General features: G+C 46.1%; 1 protein-coding gene across 1 annotated transcript in view; it reads right to left on the bottom strand.

The window, feature by feature from the left end:
- Positions 1-23779, bottom strand: part of LOC144156049 (atrial natriuretic peptide receptor 1-like) — a 116331-nt gene that overhangs the window by 55093 nt on the left and 37459 nt on the right. The window contains exon 10 of the mRNA XM_077687829.1: positions 17588-17650. Within this exon, the coding sequence (XP_077543955.1) occupies positions 17588-17650 (63 nt within the window). The remainder of the gene's footprint in view (positions 1-17587; positions 17651-23779) is intronic.

Below are 23779 nucleotides of genomic sequence, written 5' to 3' on the forward strand. Positions count from 1 at the left end.
TGTTCCAGCCGCTCCATTCGTGCGTCATTCAAGTCGCACATTACCTTCACGGGGTTTCCTGTCCTCTCCAGATCTCATCCCGTCTACCGGCAGCCATTATACTACGCGAGTGCTGCCCCATTCGTCACTCATCTGCATTACACGCCAACTTTTCGCTTTTAGTTTGAGCTACGGAGTCTTCTATGTGAGCTCTTTAATCCACGCTGCTCGTTTGTATCTTTTTTAAGGCTCTTTGAGCTGACCTATGTTTTGTTTTTTTCGCAGCGATTCTGTCTATGGCTAGGATCCAGCAGATTGTCTTCCGCAGCAGAGCAATGTCGACAAGAATCGCACGCGATCGTAGCGTCACATTTCAGCGCCCACTCAAATCCCCGGGCTCGTAAAGCTGTGCTCCACTCGTTCATAGTGGGGAAAAATTTATAAGAAATAAAAAAAAGGTCCTAGAGCTCTCATATTTTGATATAGAACGGCTTAAATTTCCCCAGCAAAAAAAAAAAAAAAAAAAAAGTCTTTCCGGCATTGCGTTTCTGTTTAAAGGTGAAGCTTGGTCTTTGTAAGATGGCTTTCTCAGTCACATTGAAGCTTTCTCACAGTGAAGCATGTCCCTCCCGGGAGGGAGTGAGACTGAAGAAAACGGCTCTAAGTCTTGTTTTATCGAAACCTTCTCAAAAGCAATTGTATGAAAATTAGCCGCTAAGGCGACCCTATCATCCCGCCGAGCCTAATTTACTTGTCGTAATTAGTTCACCGTGAAATTGTAAGGATTGCAGAATTCGCATCTGCTGCTAATAAATGGCCATGTACAGAGGGAGTATGGTTGCAGAAAGTGGCTGCGACTCTTATTTTATTGAAACGATCGCGAAACAAATTCCGTGACAACGGGCAGCTAAGACGACTCTACATCACGGCGAGTTTTATTTACTTTCAAAAATTTACGTAGTTCACCGAGAAGTTGTATACTATATTGCACAGTCACTTTCTGCTGTCGATGCACGGGCTTCTACGGCAAGAAAACGGACAGCCCCATGTTTTTCCGCTGGAATAAAACTCCAGTCCGTCCAAGCTTCGTTTACGTAATTAACTAGGAAGCTTGCTCAATTGCAAATTACAAACAACCGTGTTTAGCTTGGTGCACTCCTTGTAATAGTGTAATAGGTACAGCTAAGTCAAAGGTTAACCAAATGAAACGAGTAGTTAATCAGGCTAAACCAAGGTTTCCCTCTGCATATCCGGGGTTAGCTGAGCTGAGCCACAGCCGTTTTTTGAAAGCGTTATCATAACCAACGCCTAAACGAGTAGCCGTTTCAAAGCGTCCTGTGGGCGTTGGTGTGAGTAAAATTGGCCCCGTAAAAAATGGCAGTCAAGGTAGAAAAAAAATGGCCCGTTCGAATAACCGATTCCATCGAACCTTCCATATGTTAGTTCTGTTTAGTATTTGGTTTGTTTGTTTGCGTTCCTTTTTATGTCCCGCTTTTCTATTTACGAAGTCAATCGAAGTTCAGGATTGACTCAAAAAGAGTCAACGCTGCAATCAAAGGATACTTTATCGCGAGATAATATAACTATTTTTCCCCAGGGGCGCTGTATTGCGGTCAGAGAAGGGGAGGATCGACAAATTACGACCGCGCCAACGAGGACCCATTACCCAATGGACGCGCCGACATTCGCTGAAGACGGGAGCAACAACCCGCAGGATGCGTTCGTGCATGCTCCCTTTGTTCCTCGGCGGAGCCTTCGTCGCCTTCCCAATTACGGTGGCTGCACTGGCCCGAAGGGAATCACCCGCGAGCGGGAACGTATGGCGGCGGGACGGGGGAGCAGCGTCCGTTAGTTCCAGGCGACTCCATGTTTCACACGCACGTCAGGCGCTGTGCACAGAGGCGACGTGAAGAGCAACGTGAATTGTGGGAATATATCAAGCGACCAAAATACCGGTACTAGAGCACGTACTCTGTGTATAGAGCTGCTCAATGAAACGTGGCTTAGCCCAATCTTATGATTTATTTGTTCAATAAAATTACCAATTTTCCGCATTTGTCGTGTATATTTTCGTTCTTTCAACAGCTCGGAATAGCGGCATTCTGTTTCCTTCAGGGTACAAGCCAGGCATTTCCTGTGCGCACTCAGCGCCAACTACGGGTTCGCTTGGAAAACGCCTATTATTTTATGCAACTGCTAAAAAATCTCCGCTGTTTTGCCTGAGTTAGACTAGAGGGCTGAATTATGGGTTTTGGAACGAACACCCCGAGTTGAAGCCCCAGCGAGGAAAAATTTCTATTCCAAGACCCATCTTTTTTTTTTTTCGTTGTAGAATGTTCTCTTAACTCCCTTTTGAGCGTTCTTTTAGTGAACAAAAGTGGTTTGGTATATTTTAGGTTGGTAAGGGGTGGGGCGCCACATATCAACAAATTTAATTAAAGTTTTGCATCGCACCGGAACTGCCGGGCTTGTAGCTATGCTGAAACGGAATACTGCCCTCCAACTATAGTTGGTTGTAAATAAATAAATAAATAAATAAATAGGTCTACCTATCGTAATTTAATTATCTCTTTGTGTATTTATAACCACACTCGACAAACGTGTTTCATCAGCGCGTGCGTAATGGTACCAAGGAACCTACACCTGCTCTTTCTTTTCGCAATGAGAATAAGTTGAAACAGAAAAAGAGCTTTAAACCTGACTGAAACTGACTTAAAGGCAAACACCTCATCAGGAGCAAAGCAGAATATACATGCACATATGACAAGAACTTCATGCTTAATGAAGGATTGCCGGAATAGATAATTGCGTAACGGACAAACCTGCCTTAAGTTCCATAGAAACTGAACAAAATCAGTTGTTAAAAAAAACTTGAATAAATGAAGAAGCATTAATTTTAGTCAAATGTAAGTAACTAATTCGCTAAACAAGCGTCCAATGAAGTTGCGTTCAGGTAAACGGGCGCGTACCACATATCCGAACCTTCCGCACGCAGTTTATTCCACTGAATTGTAGAAACTGGGTGGAATCTATCGGGTCGGTAAATTACGGTGTCGGAAGCAGTGACTCCGGAACGTTTTTCGGGAGTGTGGGGGCAAGTATTGTCGTCTTTGTATGTTGTGTTTTTTATTCATTTATTTTTCCCAATATCTGTCAATTTTTATTTACTTACATTACAATTTATTATTTTATAATTAGTATAATTTTAATGGCATCCAGTATTAATGGTCTAATTCATTCTATCTGTAATGAATTTTACATATTTGCATCCTCGTTTTTTCTGCATTGGTATAAACTTTAAAATTGGTTGTCAGTTTCAGAAGTATTGAGAACCTGCACAGATCGCGCAAATAGCAAAACGAGTTCGAAAGCTGCGAAAAATCATTTTCAATATTTCTGCTTTTGCTCCCGCAGTGAAGAAGATGTGAACTGACCCAAGTACACAAATGTGACACAAGTAGAAAATAGAGTACGCACTAAGTACAAAGCTAGTATCGCAGATTGAACAGCTTCATGGCTTTCATGACAAGAGGGCGCTGGGCATTTGAGGTTGTCAAAGGGAACCGAAGGTTGGTGTTCTTTCTTTCGTTCTAGACACGAACGCTTTCATAACGGCATCCAGGTGCAGTTCTGCATCTCTCTTCTCTCTCTTCTTGTGTACGTGGGGGAGGACAAGTTGTGTCACCCTCCTCTGCCTCATTCGATTGCGCAAAAAACTGTGGTTGATTCCTCTGTCATAGGAATCGGTAAAACACGAAAGTGATATGTGCAGCGAATTCTGCAGTTGAGCGTGATTTGCGGGTCGGCGTCTGTCTTGTGGGTATGCTTGGCGAGCTACGTCCTGCTGGCGGGTCGCTTCGGCAAAAGTGTACTGGCGTCATTTCCGTGACTGATATGACGTCAGTGAAATCTTGGTGTATCCCGGCATAAAACACTTTCGTGTTAAAATATAAAACCCGAAAACGAACAACCCTAGTATAATGTACTCTTTAGTACTAAGGGTTGCTTCCTCGCAAGAAGACCCTGCGTGCAGGGGCGCACCCTTTACGGGGTGCTTGCTTCGTTGTACTGGCGTTATTTCCGTGACGGATATGACGTCAGTGAAATCTTGGTGAATCCCGGAATACAACACTTTCGTGTTGAAATGTTTTTGCTGGCCTCAGTGCACTAAAAATAGCTCTCCTAAAGCAGCTGACGCGAGCACAAAAAGCACGAGTTGCAGGTACAACAACCTGGTCTATCATATCTTGCGCATATCTGCAGACGTCCCCTACCCAATTTGTAAAATTCGATCACTCGCGGTCGGACTCTCGTCACGCAGGAGCGTTGGGAGATGGTAGATGCACGATTTGCGCTGAAAGCCTGCTGATACCAAAATTTCTAGCGTGGGCTCCTAAAAGCTAATTTAGGTCGCCTGCCGCGAAGTTTCGAGCTTCAGCAGTGTCAGTAAAAATGCGCTCGAGGCTAACCAGCTGTTTAGTGACAGGCTGTACAAATCACCATTGGATCTCGCTGGTAATACGATCGATAGCGGCAAACAACTATTTTCTCTGTGAAGATTTGCCGTCTTGGCTTGTCTGGGGAGCCTGCGTGGTGTTCTACGGGGTATCTTTTATGCATGACGAACATGACGAAATAAACAGCGGCGGATTCATCGAGGTACACGGATTTATTTGTATGCGTTAGCGGGAATCACATACACCGATGCTTTAAGTGCACCTCTGATGTCCAGCAAGCCGTTGAGCTACACGTACTCATAGGATGGTTAAATATTACTCGGCGCTAAAACAGGGACAAAGAAGAACACGTACACGCAACGCAGTGCCGAACTTCCAACTATATTTTATTGAAAAAAGACGCTGATTACATACACCAAAAACTAAAATACTAAGAACATTGTAACGTCAAAGTGCATCTTGTTTTTAAAAAGGCTACTTCTTTATTTAACAGCGATATGGATGGAGTACTGACACAGTTTTCCTCTGCCTGTCTGATAAAATGAGCTTCAAGAATTTCGCGCTCAAGCTTTTCGCTTGCTCTTCTTAAAAACTTTGCTCAATCTAGCAGGGGGCTCATTTTATCATTTTCTTTTTATCATTTTATCCGACAGGCAGGGGTCAACTATGTTAGTACTCCCTCCATATCACTGTTAAATAAAGAAGTAGCCTTTTTTAGGAACGTGATGCACTTTCACGTAACAATGTTCTTAGCATTTTAGTTTTTTTGTTTATATCAGCAGCGTTTTTTTTTCTATAAAATCTAGTTGAAGTTCGGCACTGTGTTGTGTGTACGTGTTTGTTCTTCGTCCCTGTTTTAGCACCGAGTAATTTTTAAGCATAATGTACCAACTCGCCCACATCAAACTTTTGTTACTTCATAGATGGGCGCACCACCGCTAGTTCCACACTGTATTTTTCCCACCAACACGCGAATTACCCCTTTTTCCTGCCCTGACGCTACGGAATACCATTGCAGGAAAAGGTATTCTTGCAGCGCGAACCCGCAGGCTTGCGCGTCCTTCATGCACGCAGGCGCATGTCGTGCAGAAAAGATGTTCTGTGGAACAATTTGTGCCGGTGTACAATTTCAAATTTTTTTCTCTCCTAAAACAAAAAACTGTTCTAAATAAACTACCTAAAATAAACTTCGATCATTTGTACAAGTGAATGCCTTGTTTTTAATATTTTCCCTAGGAGCACAACAATGCGCAATTTTGGGGTGAATATGGGCCAAAGATTTTTCTAAATTTGACAAGTGTTTTCTTGCACGTTTCTCCTTTCTCAGTGTCAATATATTCTTCACCAATTTTCCAGAATGGAGAAATGCAGAAACAATTGCTTCATTGTCTGAGAGAATGTGCTTGTATTTGCTAAAAATGTTTGAAAATGCTCAAAATCGTGTATTTTCTGAATGGCATAAGGACGGCACAAAAAAAAAAGCAAAAATATTTTTAAAATGCGTCATAGAGCATCCCAGGACCTCAACATGATGTCCGCGAAAAAATAGTGGCGATTGAAAAAATCCCGGGCCATCTCCACTAGCCTGAAACCTGGGGAGGAGCGAAGCATGCAGTGTATAAGTGTATTCTTGGCGCCTTGGCGTTTCTGCCAACGGAGATGGCACCATTGGGGGGTAGAGGTATACAGCTTTGCTGTAAAAGTCTCTTGTCTTTGAAGCGCGAAGCTCTCTAGCGCGAGGCGTAAACGAGTTTCCCGGTGTTTTAGTACCGTGACTACATAATACGACACTTACGACGACGACAGGAGACGGCTACAGCCCCCGTCCCCTAAGGGGCTTCGCCCCTAAAAGTAGTGATTTTTATCAATGTTTTAACAGACGTAACTTTGCTTTAAATCCTGGTGATAAAAGGGTGGCTTGAAAAAGAACAATTTTTCTTTTGTACTAAAATACTTCGAGTGAGCATTGTGGACCATGCGAGGATGACCCACAATTTTTACGGAACAAATACGTGATGGCCGACTTAACGGCCGGGGCGGGTGGCATGCGATGACCCTGATGGTGCTTGGAAATTCGCGTGTCTAGCTTGGTATGTAGCATGGTGTGTGATTATTGTTTCTATTCTGTGGTGTCTGAAAATTTGCGGGTGAGGAGTAGTCTTTCCTTCCTTGTTATGGAGCAGTCTATGAGCGGGTCACCGATCTTTTCTGCAGGTTTCCCGCATTTGCGAGAGCTGTGGTTAGTTTTGTTAGTACAGTGTCCGGTGATAGCCTGGCTTGTGTGCTTGTATTGATTGATTTAGGATTTAACGCGCCGACGCAACGCAGGCGATGAGGCACGCCATAGAAGAGAGCTCCGGATTAATTTTGACCACCTGGGGATCTTTAACGTGCGCCGAAATCTCGTACACACGGGCGTTTTTGCTTTTCGCCTCCATCAGAAAAGCGGCCACCGCGGCCGGGAATCGAACCCGCGTCCTCGTGCTCAGCAGCGCAACGCCTTAGCCACTGAGCCACCGCGGCGGGTTGTGTGCTTGTAGGGAAGTGCGCTGGCATGAGGGAAATGTTTCTTATCTATTGATGTGTTTTTGTTCCCTCTCCGTGCGCAAGTCAATATTCCGTCAACTTTTTCAGCACCCGTTTGCGTACTTGTGATTTAAGAGTTTGGTTCCTAGCATGTTGAGTGGCGTGAATTAATTTGGGGCTTCTAACCTGCCATCGGGCCACCGCGGTACGTCCAATCAATCATCGGCCTTTTGGAAATCATTGGACCACACAACCACCAGTTTGAAAACTTAGCTACAGCTCTTGTCAAAAAATTCATTTCAGCGTAAACGATCGGAAGGGGGGGGGGGGGGGGTAGCTCCCCCCTTCCCCCCGGTTCCGGAGTCTCTGGTCGTGAGTACAAATATACTACTGGCGGCAGCAGCAGTTGTTTATCGACGGAGAAAATTCCAAAAGCCTGAAAAGAGGTAGCGCTGCCCAGTACACTTTCCCGCACTATACGATTCGGGACATCACAAATCGTGAGTGGTGAAATGAGATTGGTGTAGTTTTTCTTTTTTCTAAAACAAACAGTAATCAAGACGTGCGTGAATGTAAAATGAATTTATGGGGGAACTTTTTCTGGGACGCGTTTTTCAAGAGATACGAACTTCAGCGCTAAACATCACTGAGCAGGTTCCCTCACCACAACTGGTTGTTAGATTTATTTCAGTTCGGATTTTAGTGAAACGTTTCGTGCAGTCTTACAAGCACCGCCAGAAGACGTATGCGGGTGAACGCGAAAGCTGTCGCTTTTTTTTTTACTGTCAGTATATGTCCACAGATGACAACCAGCGGCAAATGTCCGAGTTTAGCTGGAGCAATCGACTGCGAGGCGTGTCCGGCTGTCAGCCCCCATGCTGGGGAATTGCACCGGTGTTCTCTATTACTTCTCGTAGGTGGCAGCACCTCCCTTGCTTTAATTCAAGAAGGAAAAAAGGATACGCCATCTCCGCGATGTGTGGCGTGGTGTAAGAAAGTTGGGAAAGGCCGGTGGCCACCGGTGCATTGGGAAACGCGTGGAAAAAGTCACGTGTTTTTTGTTTTGTTTTTCACGCTCTTAGGAAGCCAGTGGCAACCGCGTCGTAGCAACGGTGACGAAGGTCGGCCTACCGAGGCCTTACGTCATGGCATGGCCCAGCCAATATCTGATGGTCGGCAGGTCCAGACGGAGCCGCCTTAGAGCAGGTGGATGTCTAATTTCAGGTGGATGTCCAATTTTCCTTCGCAGTAAGTAATTGATCGTTTAGTGTTTCCTTCGACATCAACGTTATTTGAAAGAGTCTGTGTGCGTAACAGGCCTCGCGGAACCGCTTTATCGCGCACGCCCGACACATAACCGAGAAGTGGCAGGATTACAAGCGATGCGATTCAAGCACAATGTAGTGTGTCATACGGAATTTTCCCGGCAATCATGTATCCCATATTAGTAGTTCTAGCAATTGGATATTGAAGAGCAGTAGTAATTTCACTGGATTCATTTCTTCCTACTTTTGAAACTGGGTCATTTTTATCGACCGCTGTTCTAACGAACGCCGTTTTACCAGACCAGTGATTTGTCGAATCCCGTGTGCGCGTTTGAAAGAAATGTGTCCTCTGGTTTTCACGACTGTTTTTCGTTTATTATTTTTGCAGTCATTTCACTTTTCCTTAAGGTATTATGTTTTCCCAGAAGGTAAAAGGGAGGGATATGTGATTGTTTCATCCCTTAAATTGCATCACTTCTTTTCATCAGTACGAAACTTTTTCACAGATGTTTGAGCATGTTTTTGGCAGATTTTGATATCTCAAATTTTGGGTTTGTGATGGGTGTGCTGTTTTATTCCAGGCGCTTCTCTTCCTTGTATTATTTTGAATTTAGTTCATTCAGGGTTAGTTAACTGATTGGTAGCCGCATATGTGAATTTTCTATATTACAAAATTTTCATCCCACAGCATGAAATACCCCGTCCCCTAACTTGTGAGTGGGTGTATTTCGTGAACAAATGAAAATTTGTAAGTGGGACACTGAAAGCTATATTGGAATGAGGTACGTATTTTAGCAGGCTGTCGCGAAGGTTAGCCAGCATTCTCCAGAGTAAGCTCTACATCCCAACAACCACCCGCAATATCGTTCAAGCAAAACAAAAAAAGTTTTTTTCCTCCTCAGAACCCAGCTCTTTGTTTTCCGAAGCACGGCTACTTGAACACGTCTCCAAAGAAGGGCTTGGACAGGCTGACTGGCTATGTATCACATTTGGCTTCCCACAAAGCAGGAGACCTTTGCCGGTTAAGATATGAGGAGGTATTTTTTCTTTTTTTCGAAAAGAGTGAAACTCTCCCAAACGGAATTTGAGAAAACAGCGAAACTTTGTTACGGGACCGAAATGCAACGCTGTCAAAGCTATTATGAGATATGTTTTACATGTCCATCAGCGGACGTCTACGGCCACTACTAATAAAAATAATTAGTCAATAAATTGTTTTAAATATTTATTTAATTGTTTACTAATATCTTAAATAATGAATTCATCGCGCCTGACTGTCCGAGCTGTCAGGCGGGAACTCACAAGGAGGCTGCCATGTTATTTATACGATGTCGAAAGAGCAGCACACTCCCACAGGAAAAATGGATTGGGCGCATTTTGATCAGTGCCATTTTTGATCTGGCTCATTTTTGATCGGAAAAACGATCTGCGTACACGTTTGCGGGGTTTATATGACCTATTTTGTTGCAACCTGTCTTCTAGAAGAAGGTTGCCGAGTTTTTCTTGTCACTACAGTCTTATCTGATTTAGTTTCGGTTTCTGGATTTGGCTCATTTCGAAAAAAAAAAATACTCTGCATATTACGCAGATATTTCCGCAGACAGAAGAACTCGGCCTTTGATGATACATATATGCTTTGGTACCATCACCCACCGCTTCCATCGATTGTGATGTGTCTTGGGGTGGATTTACTGCCCCTTGAAGGCTTAAAAAGAACGGAATGTTCAGAAAACCCTTGTGAGCCGCTTGTCAGGGAGTCAAGGGCGTCGGCTTCCATGGCTGCACATTCTGTTTTCAAACGGAAACACCGCTCTAAAGAATATGCAAAATTTAGTGACCACGAATATGGATCGAGGGCTCAATCTGCTCAAAAAATGAATGGTGCCGATAATTAAATAAATATCAAGTGTTTGCCCTGTAAAAACGTCGGCTGAGGAACAATAACTGAAATTGAGTGGGTGGGACGCACGTGGTTACGTACGGGGCTGAAAGAAAGAGTAAAACCGGTTGATAGGGGGAGATATAGACTACACGAGCGTAGTTTATGCTGTTGGTATACTGCGTTTTTTCTTTTGAATGAGGTTAAAGGGAAATATTTTTTGCAAGTTTTACAAGAAAGGAATGACCAGGAATTTGCACATAAATAACTGAGTGGATATATACAGGAATAACAGTGTAAATGCCTTGCTAAGCACCTTCCAACAAAATCTTTTCACTGAAACTTTCAAGGAAAAAAAAAACGGCATTCCATAAAGCAGCGGTCAATAACGGGGCGTTCGGTGAAATATCCGTAGCCCGTCAGCGCAGGGTAACGGAATTTGATACTTTGGATCGTCGCTCGTAGCTTGCCGTATACTCATGTCGACGCTCGGACTCCTGCCCCCCCCCCCCCCCCAAAAAAAAAAAGCGAGACAAAGAGGAACTGCAAATGTATGATCATGCCGTTATGACGAACTTTATTATGTGACTTGTTGACTGCGCTTTTTGCTACAACGTACACACTATAGAGAGGATAAACGGGCGAAGTCAACCGTCCATTTCTCCTGTCATTTGTGTAGTTTGTAATCTATACCGTAGTCAAGAATAAGGCAAAGCCACCTAGCGCAATTCCTTACCGTGCTGTTATTATGTGACGAATTGTCTTATGCTGAATATTCCGAAGTGAACAAACGGCCTATTACGAATCAGCTCACGACAAAACGCCATGTTACAAACGGGCCTACACCTTTGGGGCTTGATCTTTGTATATAGAATCATCCCTAAACTCCGTACGTAAGATCCGAAGTTTCTGTGATTATCACTGGGAGTTCTCCTGAGTATTATATCATTATTCCCCGTGAAACAGGTAACCTGTACTGTTAATTAGTTGAGAAGGCTTAATGAAAGTCCCCCATCTCGTACTTGCAAATTCTCCTCCGCATTCATTTATTTTCGTTTTGATTGGCACAGTTCATTGGTCCGATATGTCAACAAGGTAAAAATTTGGGCTTGTCGGTACATATTAAAGAATAGCAGAAACAGCGCAACGGACGGGACAAGGAAGAACAACCGGACGAAGCGCTGCATCCTGTTGTTCTTCCTTGTCCCTTCCTTTGCCCTGTTTTTGCTATTCTTGAATACGTCCGATATGTATCTCCCTTTTGCATTATTTCATTGCATTGCCTGACGGTCTGCGTCAGTGCTTGACAGTTGACTAATTGTATTTTTTTTATTTTTACATATATTTATTGAAGTCTACTGCTGAGATTCCTGAATGCAGCTCCTGGACCATTCTTTGCTGGTCTTGTCCAGATTGAATGAAAAAGACGATGTCGTTCACAAATCTGAAGTGCCTAAAATATTATCTGTTTACTTATATCCTTGATTAATAAAAAAAATCCTTCTTAAGTACTCCTCCAAGACAGGCTGTAATTAATTTAGAACAGGTGGAGTATCCTTGTCTAACGGCTTTTCTATTAGGGACCTTCTCACTCTTAATATGAAGGGTTATGGCGTCACTATACATAGCCTCCAAGAGCCTTATAGAGAGAGAGAACAGTATTTTAATGATACTGGTGAGGTTAGCCTGGCCAAGGCGCCTAGCTTGCTACTCCAGAAAGAGCCTTATGTAAGTGTCTTCAACTTCATGACCTTGCAATACTTTAATCACTGCGCCGGTTTCAATAGAATGAAATACTTTTGCATAGAATAAAAAGACCATGTTACAAAGGATTGTTATGTTCTGCGGATTTATAGATTACCGCCTTGTATGGCATGAATGTGCTCTAAATTTCAATATTCCAAAATCCAAAATCCAAAAATCCAAAAATCCAAATTCTGAAATCCAAAATCCAAAAATCTAAAATTCCAAAATCCAAAAATCCAAAATTCCCAAATCCAAAATTCAATCTGTTCGTTAGGTTTATAAAAATGTAGAATGCCACTTTTGCAAACAACTTTATGTGACAGGAAGTATGCAAATAGGTCTGCAGTGCCTAAGCTCTTGCACATGCTCGTTTTTATAGATGGAAATTAGGTCGGCTATAAATTTCCTAAACAGAAAAGATGTACAACTCCTACGAGCAGCAACTACGCCAATTTGTGCTCTGTGCTCTGTAACACGCACGCTTTACGCCGTACGCCAATGTGCGCTGAAACTAGTCATTTGAGTTATAAAGTTGCAGCACAATCCGCCTGTGAGGCGCACGCATGCTTCCACAAATGACAGTTAAGCGAATTTCGCTCCTTCGTGACGCTTTGTCGCGGTATACAAGCCGTTGCGAGCATTGTCTGCGCCACAGACGCTTAGGCACTGGGCGAAAGGATTAGCATGTCAGAGCTTAACCGGAAACAAAAGCGCATCTCTCTGTCGTATTTGCGCGGACAAAAGCACTTCCCTCTTTGCGCAAGCTTCCAGTTATCGCCGGCGTCAGGCGAGCGGCCGACTTGGCACGAAACAATAGACCGGGCAAATGTTCCCTAGCAGTCGCTTTTCGCAGTGGGAATAAAAGGAAGTTCCTGCACTGTACCATTCGCTCTTTTATTCGTTAAATGTCTGAAAGGTTACTCGGAGCAACGACAATAACGTAGACACGTGGTGTACGCTCCCTTGGTGTTCTTTCAATCGCTCGAAAACATGGTCTGCTCTGGGCGTGTTTTATATTTGCAGTGATCTCGTAACCTTGAACGCACGAAACCTTTGTGACTGAACCGTGTCGCAACTATACCCTCACATAGGAAACTGGAGCAGCGACGCAGTATTATAACCGGCGTTTTCGTGTAGTCGCTAAGGATTATGCTTCTGCGCAAGAAGGCGCTGGTTTGATGCCTGGGACGGCATATGTCCTTCTTGAGGAGACGAAACATGAAGACTTGCAGAGTGACACACTTTTTTTCTCTAAGAAATGGTGAGAACCGACTACGTGAAAACAGATGTAGGTCTGCACATACTCACACCTGCACGCGCACGCCCACATTCAGGGTGCTTAAGAGTAACTGTCATACTTTGACAGTGACTTAATTACCAGAATGTAAAAATCAGTATAAGAGGTTCAAGCAACCGTAAAGGAATATTTGTCGCTTTGTTTTTGTCAACTACATCCAGCATTATTCGTTTCTAATTATTCGTCCAAGTTACGCGAAACTACCTGGGTGAGCCTTTATCTTTTCATCGTCAGGCAATTTAGGTGCAGTTTAAATATTTCATAAGCCCCTATCCTGCACGACCAGCATGAGTTGTTTGCCCCTAAATTTCATTATATCACCTTACACCGAGTTTTCTGTCTTTTCCTCCCCCTGTCGTCTTTGGTTGCATATGTGTGTGCGCGTACACGCACGCACACATGGGCACTGCTTGCTTACTTTGTTCTATTTATACACTGTATTGGAGCCTGTCGGACGCTTCGACGCACGAACTGGCGCGGGCCCGGGGGCGAGCAGCGCGGAAATGGAAAGCACGTGTTGCGCGGCGCTTTCGAACACCGCGCATTCCACCAAAAGCCGCGCCTGCTCGAACCGGATGTCCTAACCGCCACCACATGGGATGGCCACCGACGAAGACGACTGGCTTTTCCTTTTTCCCCGGACCTCAGCGGCAGGAGGAAGGGAAGATGAGACAGGAGAGACGCGGTCCGGGCGCAGGAGAGCTCGGCCCGTCGTCTTCGAGCTCCGCCCGAGCACTGTTTTTTAGCCGCCCGCCGGGCTGTAAATAAATGTACAGTTTTGTATCGGAGGCTGAGTTTGTCGGTTGAGGATACCCGGGGTCAGATCCTCAGCGCTGCTGCGGCTTGGAGGAGAAGCCCCGGGGAAAAGAACATCATCGACGAAGATAACTGGCGCAGTCGGCACGATCTTCAACAGCGACGACTCAGCCAGCCAACGGGCAAGACGGGCCCTCGACGGACGGAGCAGGCGGAGAAATCGCGGTCTGCTGAACGAGATCGGCGGGAGCAGCGAGCTCGCCAGCCTGGCGGAGAAGCGGCTCGACCGGCCGTCAGCGGACTTCTCAACGGAGATCTAGGCAATCTCTGCGGCCTGCTGAGCAGCGGATAAGCAGCTTGACCAGCGGTCAGTGGAGGCATCAGCAGCCCACTGAAGGAGAAGCGGCAGGAGCAGCGAGCTGTCGGCAGGCGAGAAGTCAGCTGGCCATTGTTTGGCGGACACCTCGGCTGACGGAGCCGCGCCTAAATGGATACCCCATCTGCACCGGTGCGGCATCTCTACAGGCACCGAGCTATCCAGGTCAGTGCCTCTCTTGATCTTGGGTGCGTGGCTCACCATGAAATGTAGGGGGTGCATCATGAGCAGCCCTGAGATAATGGGAGCCGGTTAGCTAGGCATGGTGAGATGGATCTGAGTGTGAGGGCTGACGAGGCAGCAAGCGTCAGGATTAGGTCAGCCATGTCGTTCGCTGAGCAGAAGGCGCTATTGCAGGCGAAATTGAGAATCGCTGAGGCAGAGTTAGCGGCGGAACGTTCCAAGAGTGAACTCTTTAAGAGAGCTAACAATGTTTCTGCCTCACCGATTGCTCAACCAGTAATGTTCAGCACTGAGGGAGAGAATGGACTGGGGTGCGCCAGTACGCCGAAAGATGTGCGGGGTGGAACCCATTCACTGGGTGCGCGTAGTCCTCCTGTTTCGCGGGATCCGCCACGATCAGAGTCACTCGGGACACGCGAAGAGAGGATAGTGGCGCGCATTCCTTCGTGGGCGTTCAGTTTTCCTGCAACCGGGGAGCAGGATAGTGAAGCATCCCACGTAGAAAACTTTCCCGAAATGAAGATGGAGGTGAAGGAAGATGTTTCGCGCGAGGCTGCATTGGGAGATGACAGGCAGTCAAAGGTGAATCAGAGTGTGCGCATGCCCGTGACAAAGCTGATAGCAAAAGAAACAGCCTCAGCTTCGTCGCATGTTCACATTCATGTGACCGATGGGCCCTTCTCCAATCATTGCGCCACACAGCGGTGTGTGGTGGAGAACGGCGCTTCGCGCGCACGCGGTGATTCTAACGGCCGAACGCGAGGGTTCGCACAGAAAGGAGCGGAAGAACTATGCAGTTCTCAGATCGGCCGTTCTGAAGGGGCTGGGGCTGGCTTCAGTTGAGCGTGAGCCCGTCGGCGCACCGTGCGGAGACGGAGAACATTCTGGGAGCGTGGGCGAGCAGCCCGTTGCTTTGCAGAATGCAGCAGAACGGGAATCGCGCGAGGATGCAGTTGGTGTCACGCACATTGCATCTTGTGTTTCTCGAGATACCCAGATGTCATGTCGCGAAAATGTGATTGCCATGGGAAACTCGAGCGAATTGACAGAGGAAAGTGTAAATAAGGGTACGGCTGCATATATAATGCAGCCGCCGGTAGTTCCAGGTAGGACTGCAGGCATAGCTGAAGAGGCAGCCAATGGCAGCGTTAATGTGACCATGAGGCAGCCCTCTGCTGCTTACGCTGACCAGCGGTGCGTAGTGGAGCACGGCGCTCCGAGCGCAGAAGCGGCCGAACCTGAGGGTTCGCCTAGAAAGAGGCGAAAGCGTCAGTCAGCTTCACCTCAGTGCAGCTTGGCTGCAACGCAGAACAACCAGCCAGCAGCGGTTCCTCCTCGAGCGAGAAAGCGATGAGGAGAGGGGTTCCCGATACTGTTGCGTCAGTCAGCTTCACCTGAGTGCAGCGTGGCTGCAACGCATGCAGACGAGCCGGCAGCGGTCCCTACTCGAGCGAGGAAGCGAGGAGGAGAGGGGCCCCTGATGCTGTTGTGTGAGGGGGTGCGCCGCATGGCAAGGGTGTTTTCGGATGACGACGGCCAGTGCGTACCACCTGCTAAAGGCCGCTCGCTCTGAATGAGCTAGATGAGGTTGTGGCTATTTTGTCATGGTGACCTGCAGCCAGGGTCATGGGGCACTGGCCGTGCTGATTGTGTCGTCAACTGAAGGAACGATGGTGCACATGCCAAAAGTGTGTGTGGTGTGTGTTTCGTGTGTGAAACATTCCTGAAGTTATGTTTCACAGTGGTGGTGGAGGTGTCGGGCGCTTCGACGCACGAACTGGCGCGGGCCCGGGGGCGAGCAGTGCGGAAATGGAAAGCACGTGTTGCGCGGCGCTTTCGAACACCGCGCATTCCGCCAAAAGCCGCGCCTTCTCGCATCGGATGTCCTAAACGCCACCACATGGGATGGCCACCGACGAAGACGACTGGCTTTTCCTTCTTCCCCAGCCCTCAGCGGCAGGAGGAAGGGAAGATGAGACAGGAGAGACGCGGTCCGGGCGCAGGAGAGCTCGGCCCGTCGTCTTCGAGCTCCGCCCGAGCACTGTTTTTTAGCCGCCCGCCGGGCTGTAAATAAATGTACAGTTTTGTATCGGAGGCTGAGTTTGTCGGTTGAGGATACCCGGGGTCAGATCCTCAGCGCGGCTTGGAGGAGAAGCCCCGGGGAAAAGCACATCATCAGGAAGATAACTGAGCCCTTCCACACTTGTAATGCAGGTGCCCTTGTGAGCGCTCATACATCTGCATCCACTCACGCATCCGCTCACACAGGCTTACCGAACCACCTTTCCAGCGCGTAGATTTATCACTTTTATGAAGTAAGGCAACTACGGGGGTATGAATTGAGGAGGCTGGGGGAGAGGCCGGATGAAAACTGCTCCTATCGTGTTACGATTGCTATATTTCTACGTTGAAGCGGGTGTGATGAGAAGTACAGCCACCACAGCAGGCACACGGACCCGTCACCATATATGCGGATCAGCACTGTGGCCTAACAGTATCCTATTGGTTTTGTACCTCACCTGGTACGGCAAGGTGGTTGGTACATCGAGATTCTGTCATAGAGGAAGGATTTGGTGACAAGCGCATGGATGTACAGGCGTAATTTTATTTCGGGCACCAGGAGTATATTAACTTGACAAAACTGCCGTACGTACGATATTTCGACGCGCGTTCTATGTTCATAAATGCTCTATATTAGTCCTTGACCATTCGCTATTGCCCGCTTCATAGTTTAGGTGTAACTTTGGCGCTGAAACCGCGGTTTAAATTACTTGCAGTACACTGCGTGCAACTAAAGGTGCTAAGCCAGAAATCAAAACTTGCTGCGACGTTTTTGCTTGAAGAGCTCTTTCAACACGGAAACAGCGTTTAATCTCCCTGGAACCGTTCGTTTTCATGTGGGTTGTGCTACCACACAGTGGATGAATATCCCACGTCTCCTTGTGTTTTTCGGAGTCGACCCAACACCATCCGGTGCAGTGAATAAAATTACGTACGCATTAAAGCAGAGAAGTATGTCATGCTTTCCTAAAAATTATGCTAAGGTGATTGGTTGGCGACATTGGTCCAGTTGAAATACGCAATTATTTGGTGACTAAAGGGCGCCGAGCTTATCGGCCGTACCTTGTAGATTCCGACGTGGACATCGTTGCCGCCACCTTGCGTAGAACATGCGCCTCCGAACCTCTGGAAAGAGTTAAAAGTCAGCAAGGGAACATCAAAGATGACATGCATTCACTTGCCAATGAACGCGTTTTTATAATAATAATAATATAATAATAATAATAATAATAATAATAATAATAATAATAATAATAATAATAATAATAATAATAATAATAATAATAATAATAATAATAATAATAATTCTTTATTGTAAAAAAAATGCAAAATACACATGCGGGCCTGCCAAAGCCACAGAGGCTTTTGGGGCAGTGCCCAGCAGCTGACAACACCCTTACATAAAAGCTTGCCGTGATGGATACAATTTACTTTTTGACGGTATAAGTTGTACAATTCAAACAGTGCAGACTTTATTTGTTTACGGCTGCTTAACGAAAAGACTTCATCCGGTAAAGTGTTTAGAAGCGAAGGGACATAGTAAATGCGAAGACGTTCGCCATATCTAGTGGGAACCCCAAGGTACATAAAAGTGGAACCATGGGCGAAGTTCGCGTACAGGAACATAGGCTGAGCAAAACTCCTTAGTCCAAACATAATTCAGCACAACAGTCTGCTTGAAATGTTGCGAGAAGTTAGGCATACGGGAAAAGCGGAAAATGCCCACACTCGTATAACACTGCACGCCATAAAGAACAGACTTTAGTATAGATTTGAGGAGGGCGTCAATCTTGTTTTTCCAAAACTATGAACAAAAATAAAGGCAACATAAGCCATATCGCACAACACTGTAAGCCAATTCTCGAGCAATTTGTTTGCGCACATGTACCGGGCAGAGGGATTTTACAGAGCATAACAGACAGGACACTTTTCGAAGCTGTGCACAAATAAATGTAGCATGGCTGTTCCAGGACAGGTCACAATCAAAAAGTACGCCTAAGTACTTCACAGTTGATGCAGGTACTATGGGGGAGCAGGCGCAGTCTATGCTGTTCGAGTCATGCAGAAATACAGGCGAAGCATGCGGGATCAGTTTCAGCGGACTGTGAAAATAAACCAACTGCGTCTCTTTATGATTGACCGTTATTGCATTGCTACTGAACCAATCTATATTTTTTTCAGTGCCATGCTGTAGGTGTGGGACTACCTTTTTAAAATCAAGGTGTCGAGCTAGTAATAACCTATCATCTACTTATTTAAATACGCGGCAGTGAGAGCATACATTGCCCAAATCGTTGACATAAATATTAAAAAGAATGGTAGCCAAAATGGAACCCTGAGGGACACCTGTAGTTAAATTCTGCGGATTGCTTTTGACTTTATCGATAACAATAACCTGCCAACGGTTAGAGAGATAATTAGTTAATGGGGACAAAAACGACCCTCTAAATCCCTAATGAAATAGTTTGTCCAATAATACTTGATGACTGACAGAATCAAACGCTTTTGATACATCCAAAAATAAGGCACAGAAAAATTTATTTTGATCAATTGAAGAATTGCTACGGTATACGGGGAGCCAGGTGAACTGTATACTTCGGTGTTCCCATAAAAAATGGATTTGAGGCAGCACGCTTTATCTTTGGAAATTTGTCCCTGTTAAATATCGTGCGAGTACAAATTTTGTGTCTGAATCTTGTTGATCGATGAAACCTATACTTTTGCATAGAGTCCTTTTTCCCTCAAATATCACCGTGGCTTCAGGAGTACCACAAGGAAATGAAACCATTCATTACTAGTTATTATCCGTTTTTAAATGCACATTATGTGGCCTGATTATGCATAAATACTTAAGAGACTCTGAAGTATGAAAACAGGTGGGCATATATGGTAAATTGCGGTAAATGTACTCATTACGTATATTAGGTTACCACAAAGCGATGATAAAGGAAGCATACACAATAGAATCAACTCACATACACCCGACAACAAAAATGTGATAATACAGGTAAACACTTTTATATATTTTTTTCATATCGTGGAACATTGTAGGATATAAATTAAAGCTACAATCATTTTACCCCTGTTTTCACGCTACAGGAAACTGGCGTCCTTGGTTACTCGTATTTGTCGCGTATTTCGGCTGTCCATTGCTTCTTGAAGCGCTGCCTTAGTTATCATTGATGCTTCTTTCGCATTGTCTTAAGGTACTTAAGGGCGCGTACTTCCCTTTCTCGCTCTTTATAAAACAGCAATTTATGCTTAGATTAGCTTCTGTAGGTTAGCTATAAGTAAAGAATGTATTCTTTCCCATTCTTGTGGTGTTCTGCGCGTTAAAAATGTAAATAGCAACAAAATAAAGCTGTACGCAAATAATGTCGAGCATATATCTTGTGTATTGGCTGAACCATTACCGGAATTCTTGAAATATGTCATTTATGGTTTGCAGCGGACAGTGGACGACTTTTTAGGACCACTCCAGAAGCATGTGCATGGATACAGCCGTTTATCGCTGGTAAAGATGGAGGAATACAAAAGCCTTATTAAAATTTTCCCTCTAAGCATTGTGGCTGCGCACTGATGGCAAGTTTAGACGGATTTCTCACGGGAGGCCCCCAGGAGGAGGACATTCCTGGAGGGTTTCTGTACCCCTCAAAAATGCAGCAGTAAAGCTTGAAAGATGCAGTAACTTGAAAGATTGAAAGATGCAGCGGTCAGAACTGTCTATATGACCTGATGCCGCAAAAACGCACCACCACTATACGCTACTGATCCTGGCTGCGTTTTCAGGATGCCGCACGGCCTATGCAAGTGGCGTGACACCATTTTACACCGTTTGAGGCTCAACTTTGGGTTCACATGAGGACGTCTCTGTGAGATTCGTCGGATATCTCCTTTTTTTTCGAGACATGAAGTGTGTGCGAAAACATTGCACATGTTCTATATGTGCTCCCTCATTTCGCGGTGAGGCTAACTATGAAGGTGATATTGTGTGCGTGTTCTGACGCATGCATCATCAAGCGCAGGAACATTCTCGGACCGTCGCAGTGTGCAGCCAATGCGTCACGGCCTACCATAGCCTGTGTGTCATTGATTCGGCATGGTGATCGGCACAAGATCCCGTGATCATACCGCCAACCGAGGCTTCTACGCATTTTTGCGTGTTTCGCTATTGCGACCCCGTCATCCGCACTGAAAAGACAAGCTCGCGGCCAGACTGCTGGCTTAGCTTTCCAACTGATGAATTAATTTTCCTTCGCCAATAGATTTTTCACAGGGGTGAGGAATACCTTACATTCTGTGAAAGAGAAGTCAATCGACTCCACTTCAGTGCTTTGGCAATCGTAAGACGTTAGTACCGAACTTCAGTTGCAAAAACCGTGTTTTGCGGGTGTCGTGACAAGACGAGACGGATGCTTGACCGCGGTGCAGGCTTAAAGAAGCTTCAATGGCTAAATGTGCACGGGCCACTTCCAAAGAAAATTCTATACCCTTCCGGCCCACGTCTCCACATAGGCTGCACGCTCCTATCCCAGGTAAAACGCCCGGTTATTTTTCCCACGCCTGTAGTCACCATTTCTCCCAAGGGAAATAAAAACGGCGCTAACGGAACGCAGCGCAACGGAAGACATATGTGGCAAGCCGGCGCCGGCAACCCGGCGCCAATCTGGCCCCAACTGTAATTAACCACCTTGACCTCGAGAAACGCTTGCTAAAAGGAAGGCCGCATCTTTCCCCTGTCGCGTCCACCTGGGTTCCGAACGCCGGCGTGTTTCATCAGTCACCGCTTGCCCGTGGAAGGCACGGTGAGCCTCCCGTTGAAAGTGGCCGGAGCACGTGTCCAATGTCGTATATCTCTCATTCCGAATCGCGTACTGCGTACCCTTCCTTGGTTCTGCAAGACGAGTCCTTGGAATGTTCGCACGACGCCGTACGAACATTATTTTATAGATAGGTTTAACAAAATTACGTAAAACGAAGTTGCTATGGGAGTACTGTGGAGAATAAAAAAAACTCCTGCTGCTAATGAGCACGGGCGCCAAAAAAGGTATCAAAACAATGAGCACATGCGGATGCGTGAAGCCAAAATATTTAAATAGCGAAGAGAGTTTCTATAGCATACTAAAAGCGGGTTAAAAAGTGGAAACGGCGTAGGTTGACAATGAAAAAGATCCCCGCCAGCCTTGGAGTCGCACCAATGAGCATAAGCTGCGTTGAATATGAGATGGGACGGTAGTCAAAGAAAGGACGCGCTCGAACCCGGTCAAGATCAGTTCTGAGCTAGGAGAAACGGTATCGATTTCAATAAAAGCTGCTTTGGATGGCGTATAAATGAAGTATAAAAACAAGTTGATGTTCCGCGTTAGCAAACAGAAGCCATACGAAATAACCCGAGCACGTATTTTTAACCGAGAATACTGTTTACATAAACTATAGGGCACCCCAAGGGCGAGAAGTGCTCTCGAGCTGCTCGGAGGCGGCTCCGTGTAAGAAATGCTCCTGCCGCGCACACGGAAAGGCACCAATAATGCCTCTATCCCACCTCAAAAAGTTCTTGACAGTAAAGGAAGCTAAAGGAATCCACGGTACATATATATGCCCTCACGTGCTCTTTCGTGAGTTAAAGGAATACAAACAATAAAAAGCTAACGCCATTGCCTCTTCCCTCTTATGCGCGTACGCTTGTGGCTAAAAAAAGCACACGGACGAGAAATCACGTTTCTTATGAGGAAACATTGCCGTGCGCTACTTTTTTAGAAAAGAATGATTAGCGCTCTTTCAGAAAATCAGCTTGTTGCGATACAGCTTTGGTTCCTCTATGACCTTTGTATCCTTCGTGCCAGCATTTTTAACGCGATAGCGTTATTAGGCGTATTTTTCGATTACCCTGTGGCGTCTAGCCACCCGCTATCAGCCGTGCTTATCACGCGTCCGCGGAAATGCGTCATTGCTGTCACCCGGAAGCTACGACTGAGGCAACGAGATGCGAGGGCTGGAATATGGAACAGCGGCCACTGGAATACAGTCGCCGACCATTTTTTCGAGCTCAACGGGAACCACCGATAAGACCCAATAATTGGGAGTCCGAAAAAAGGATTCCCTAAAAAAAAAAAAAGCTTTTATTGGCCCAACGGCTGGAAAAACGTATGTATGCGCGTCTGTACACACGCACGCCTACGTGCGACTAAGACCGGCTGTATTTCCGCCAGTGTTTGTTCGTCTGTAGGCAGACAGTAGCACTGTAGGGGCTCGCGCTAGATCAGTCTTTGATGCCTCTGGCGTTGGTGGCACGTCATCATCGGAGTCGCTGTCCAGCTGCGCCGGTTCGAGGACCTAGCGTATACGATTTTGTCATCATTCAACTCGGCACACGGCAGAACGGCACTATCGATGTTGGTGAAATCTTCAAACGTAGCCCCTCCAACATCGACACCGCTAGCACGGAGGTCATCGAAAATGTCGGATGCTGCGGCAGGCGGCATGTCAGCTGTGAGGTACTGGACTGTGTCACTATCCTCGTCCTCACTGCCAGCCACAAATCCCGCATACCGAAAGCAGTTGCGCATCGCGTCCTGCGTCACTGCCCTACAAGCATCAGACAGGATGCTGATAGCCGACAGCACATTCACAACGTAGCTTTTATCACTGTCCACACACAACAGCACACGATTCACAAAGCGCGATCGGTAGTGCTGCTTCAAGTTCTTGATGACGCCTTGGTCCATGGGCTGCAACACACTGGTAGTATTCGGCGGCAAAAATTCCAAGAGCACCGAAGCTGGAGTCCGAAAAATCGAACGGCGTGCTGTGCAGTGTCCGAATTATCGGGCCTGAATATACATGTACAGGCGGGGACTTAATATTCCGGACCACGCGAGCGCGTGGCAGAAGCCACCGATGCGCACTCTGGAGGCCTGGTGCCTGTTGTGGAGACCGGCGCGGGGCGCATGCGCGTTCTTTTTCACTCGCAGGCACGCTGATTTTCTCGCTTCCTGCAGCGGTGTTGCGATGGTCACTGAAGCACCGCAGAACAACGCCTTTGTAGCATTCCTTTCATTCTGATGGCGCATTTGCGGCCTAATGTGACGATTGCGCCGGCCTTGGCGTAAGTGCTCCTGGCTTCCTGATAAATACTTGGGACGAATGTTTTGTGTTTTATTTTTGTTTTGTGCTTTATCGTTTATATACGATGAGGCTAGCGGCTTGCGAACGGCGTCGCCGAATGAAGCGTGTATGAAGCACAATCACAGGGTG

Source organism: Haemaphysalis longicornis, unplaced genomic scaffold, assembly GCF_048455015.1.
Source record: "Haemaphysalis longicornis isolate Haplotype H1 unplaced genomic scaffold, Haemaphysalis longicornis Haplotype H1 scaffold_1, whole genome shotgun sequence".
NCBI classification, from domain to species: Eukaryota; Metazoa; Arthropoda; class Arachnida; order Ixodida; family Ixodidae; genus Haemaphysalis; species Haemaphysalis longicornis.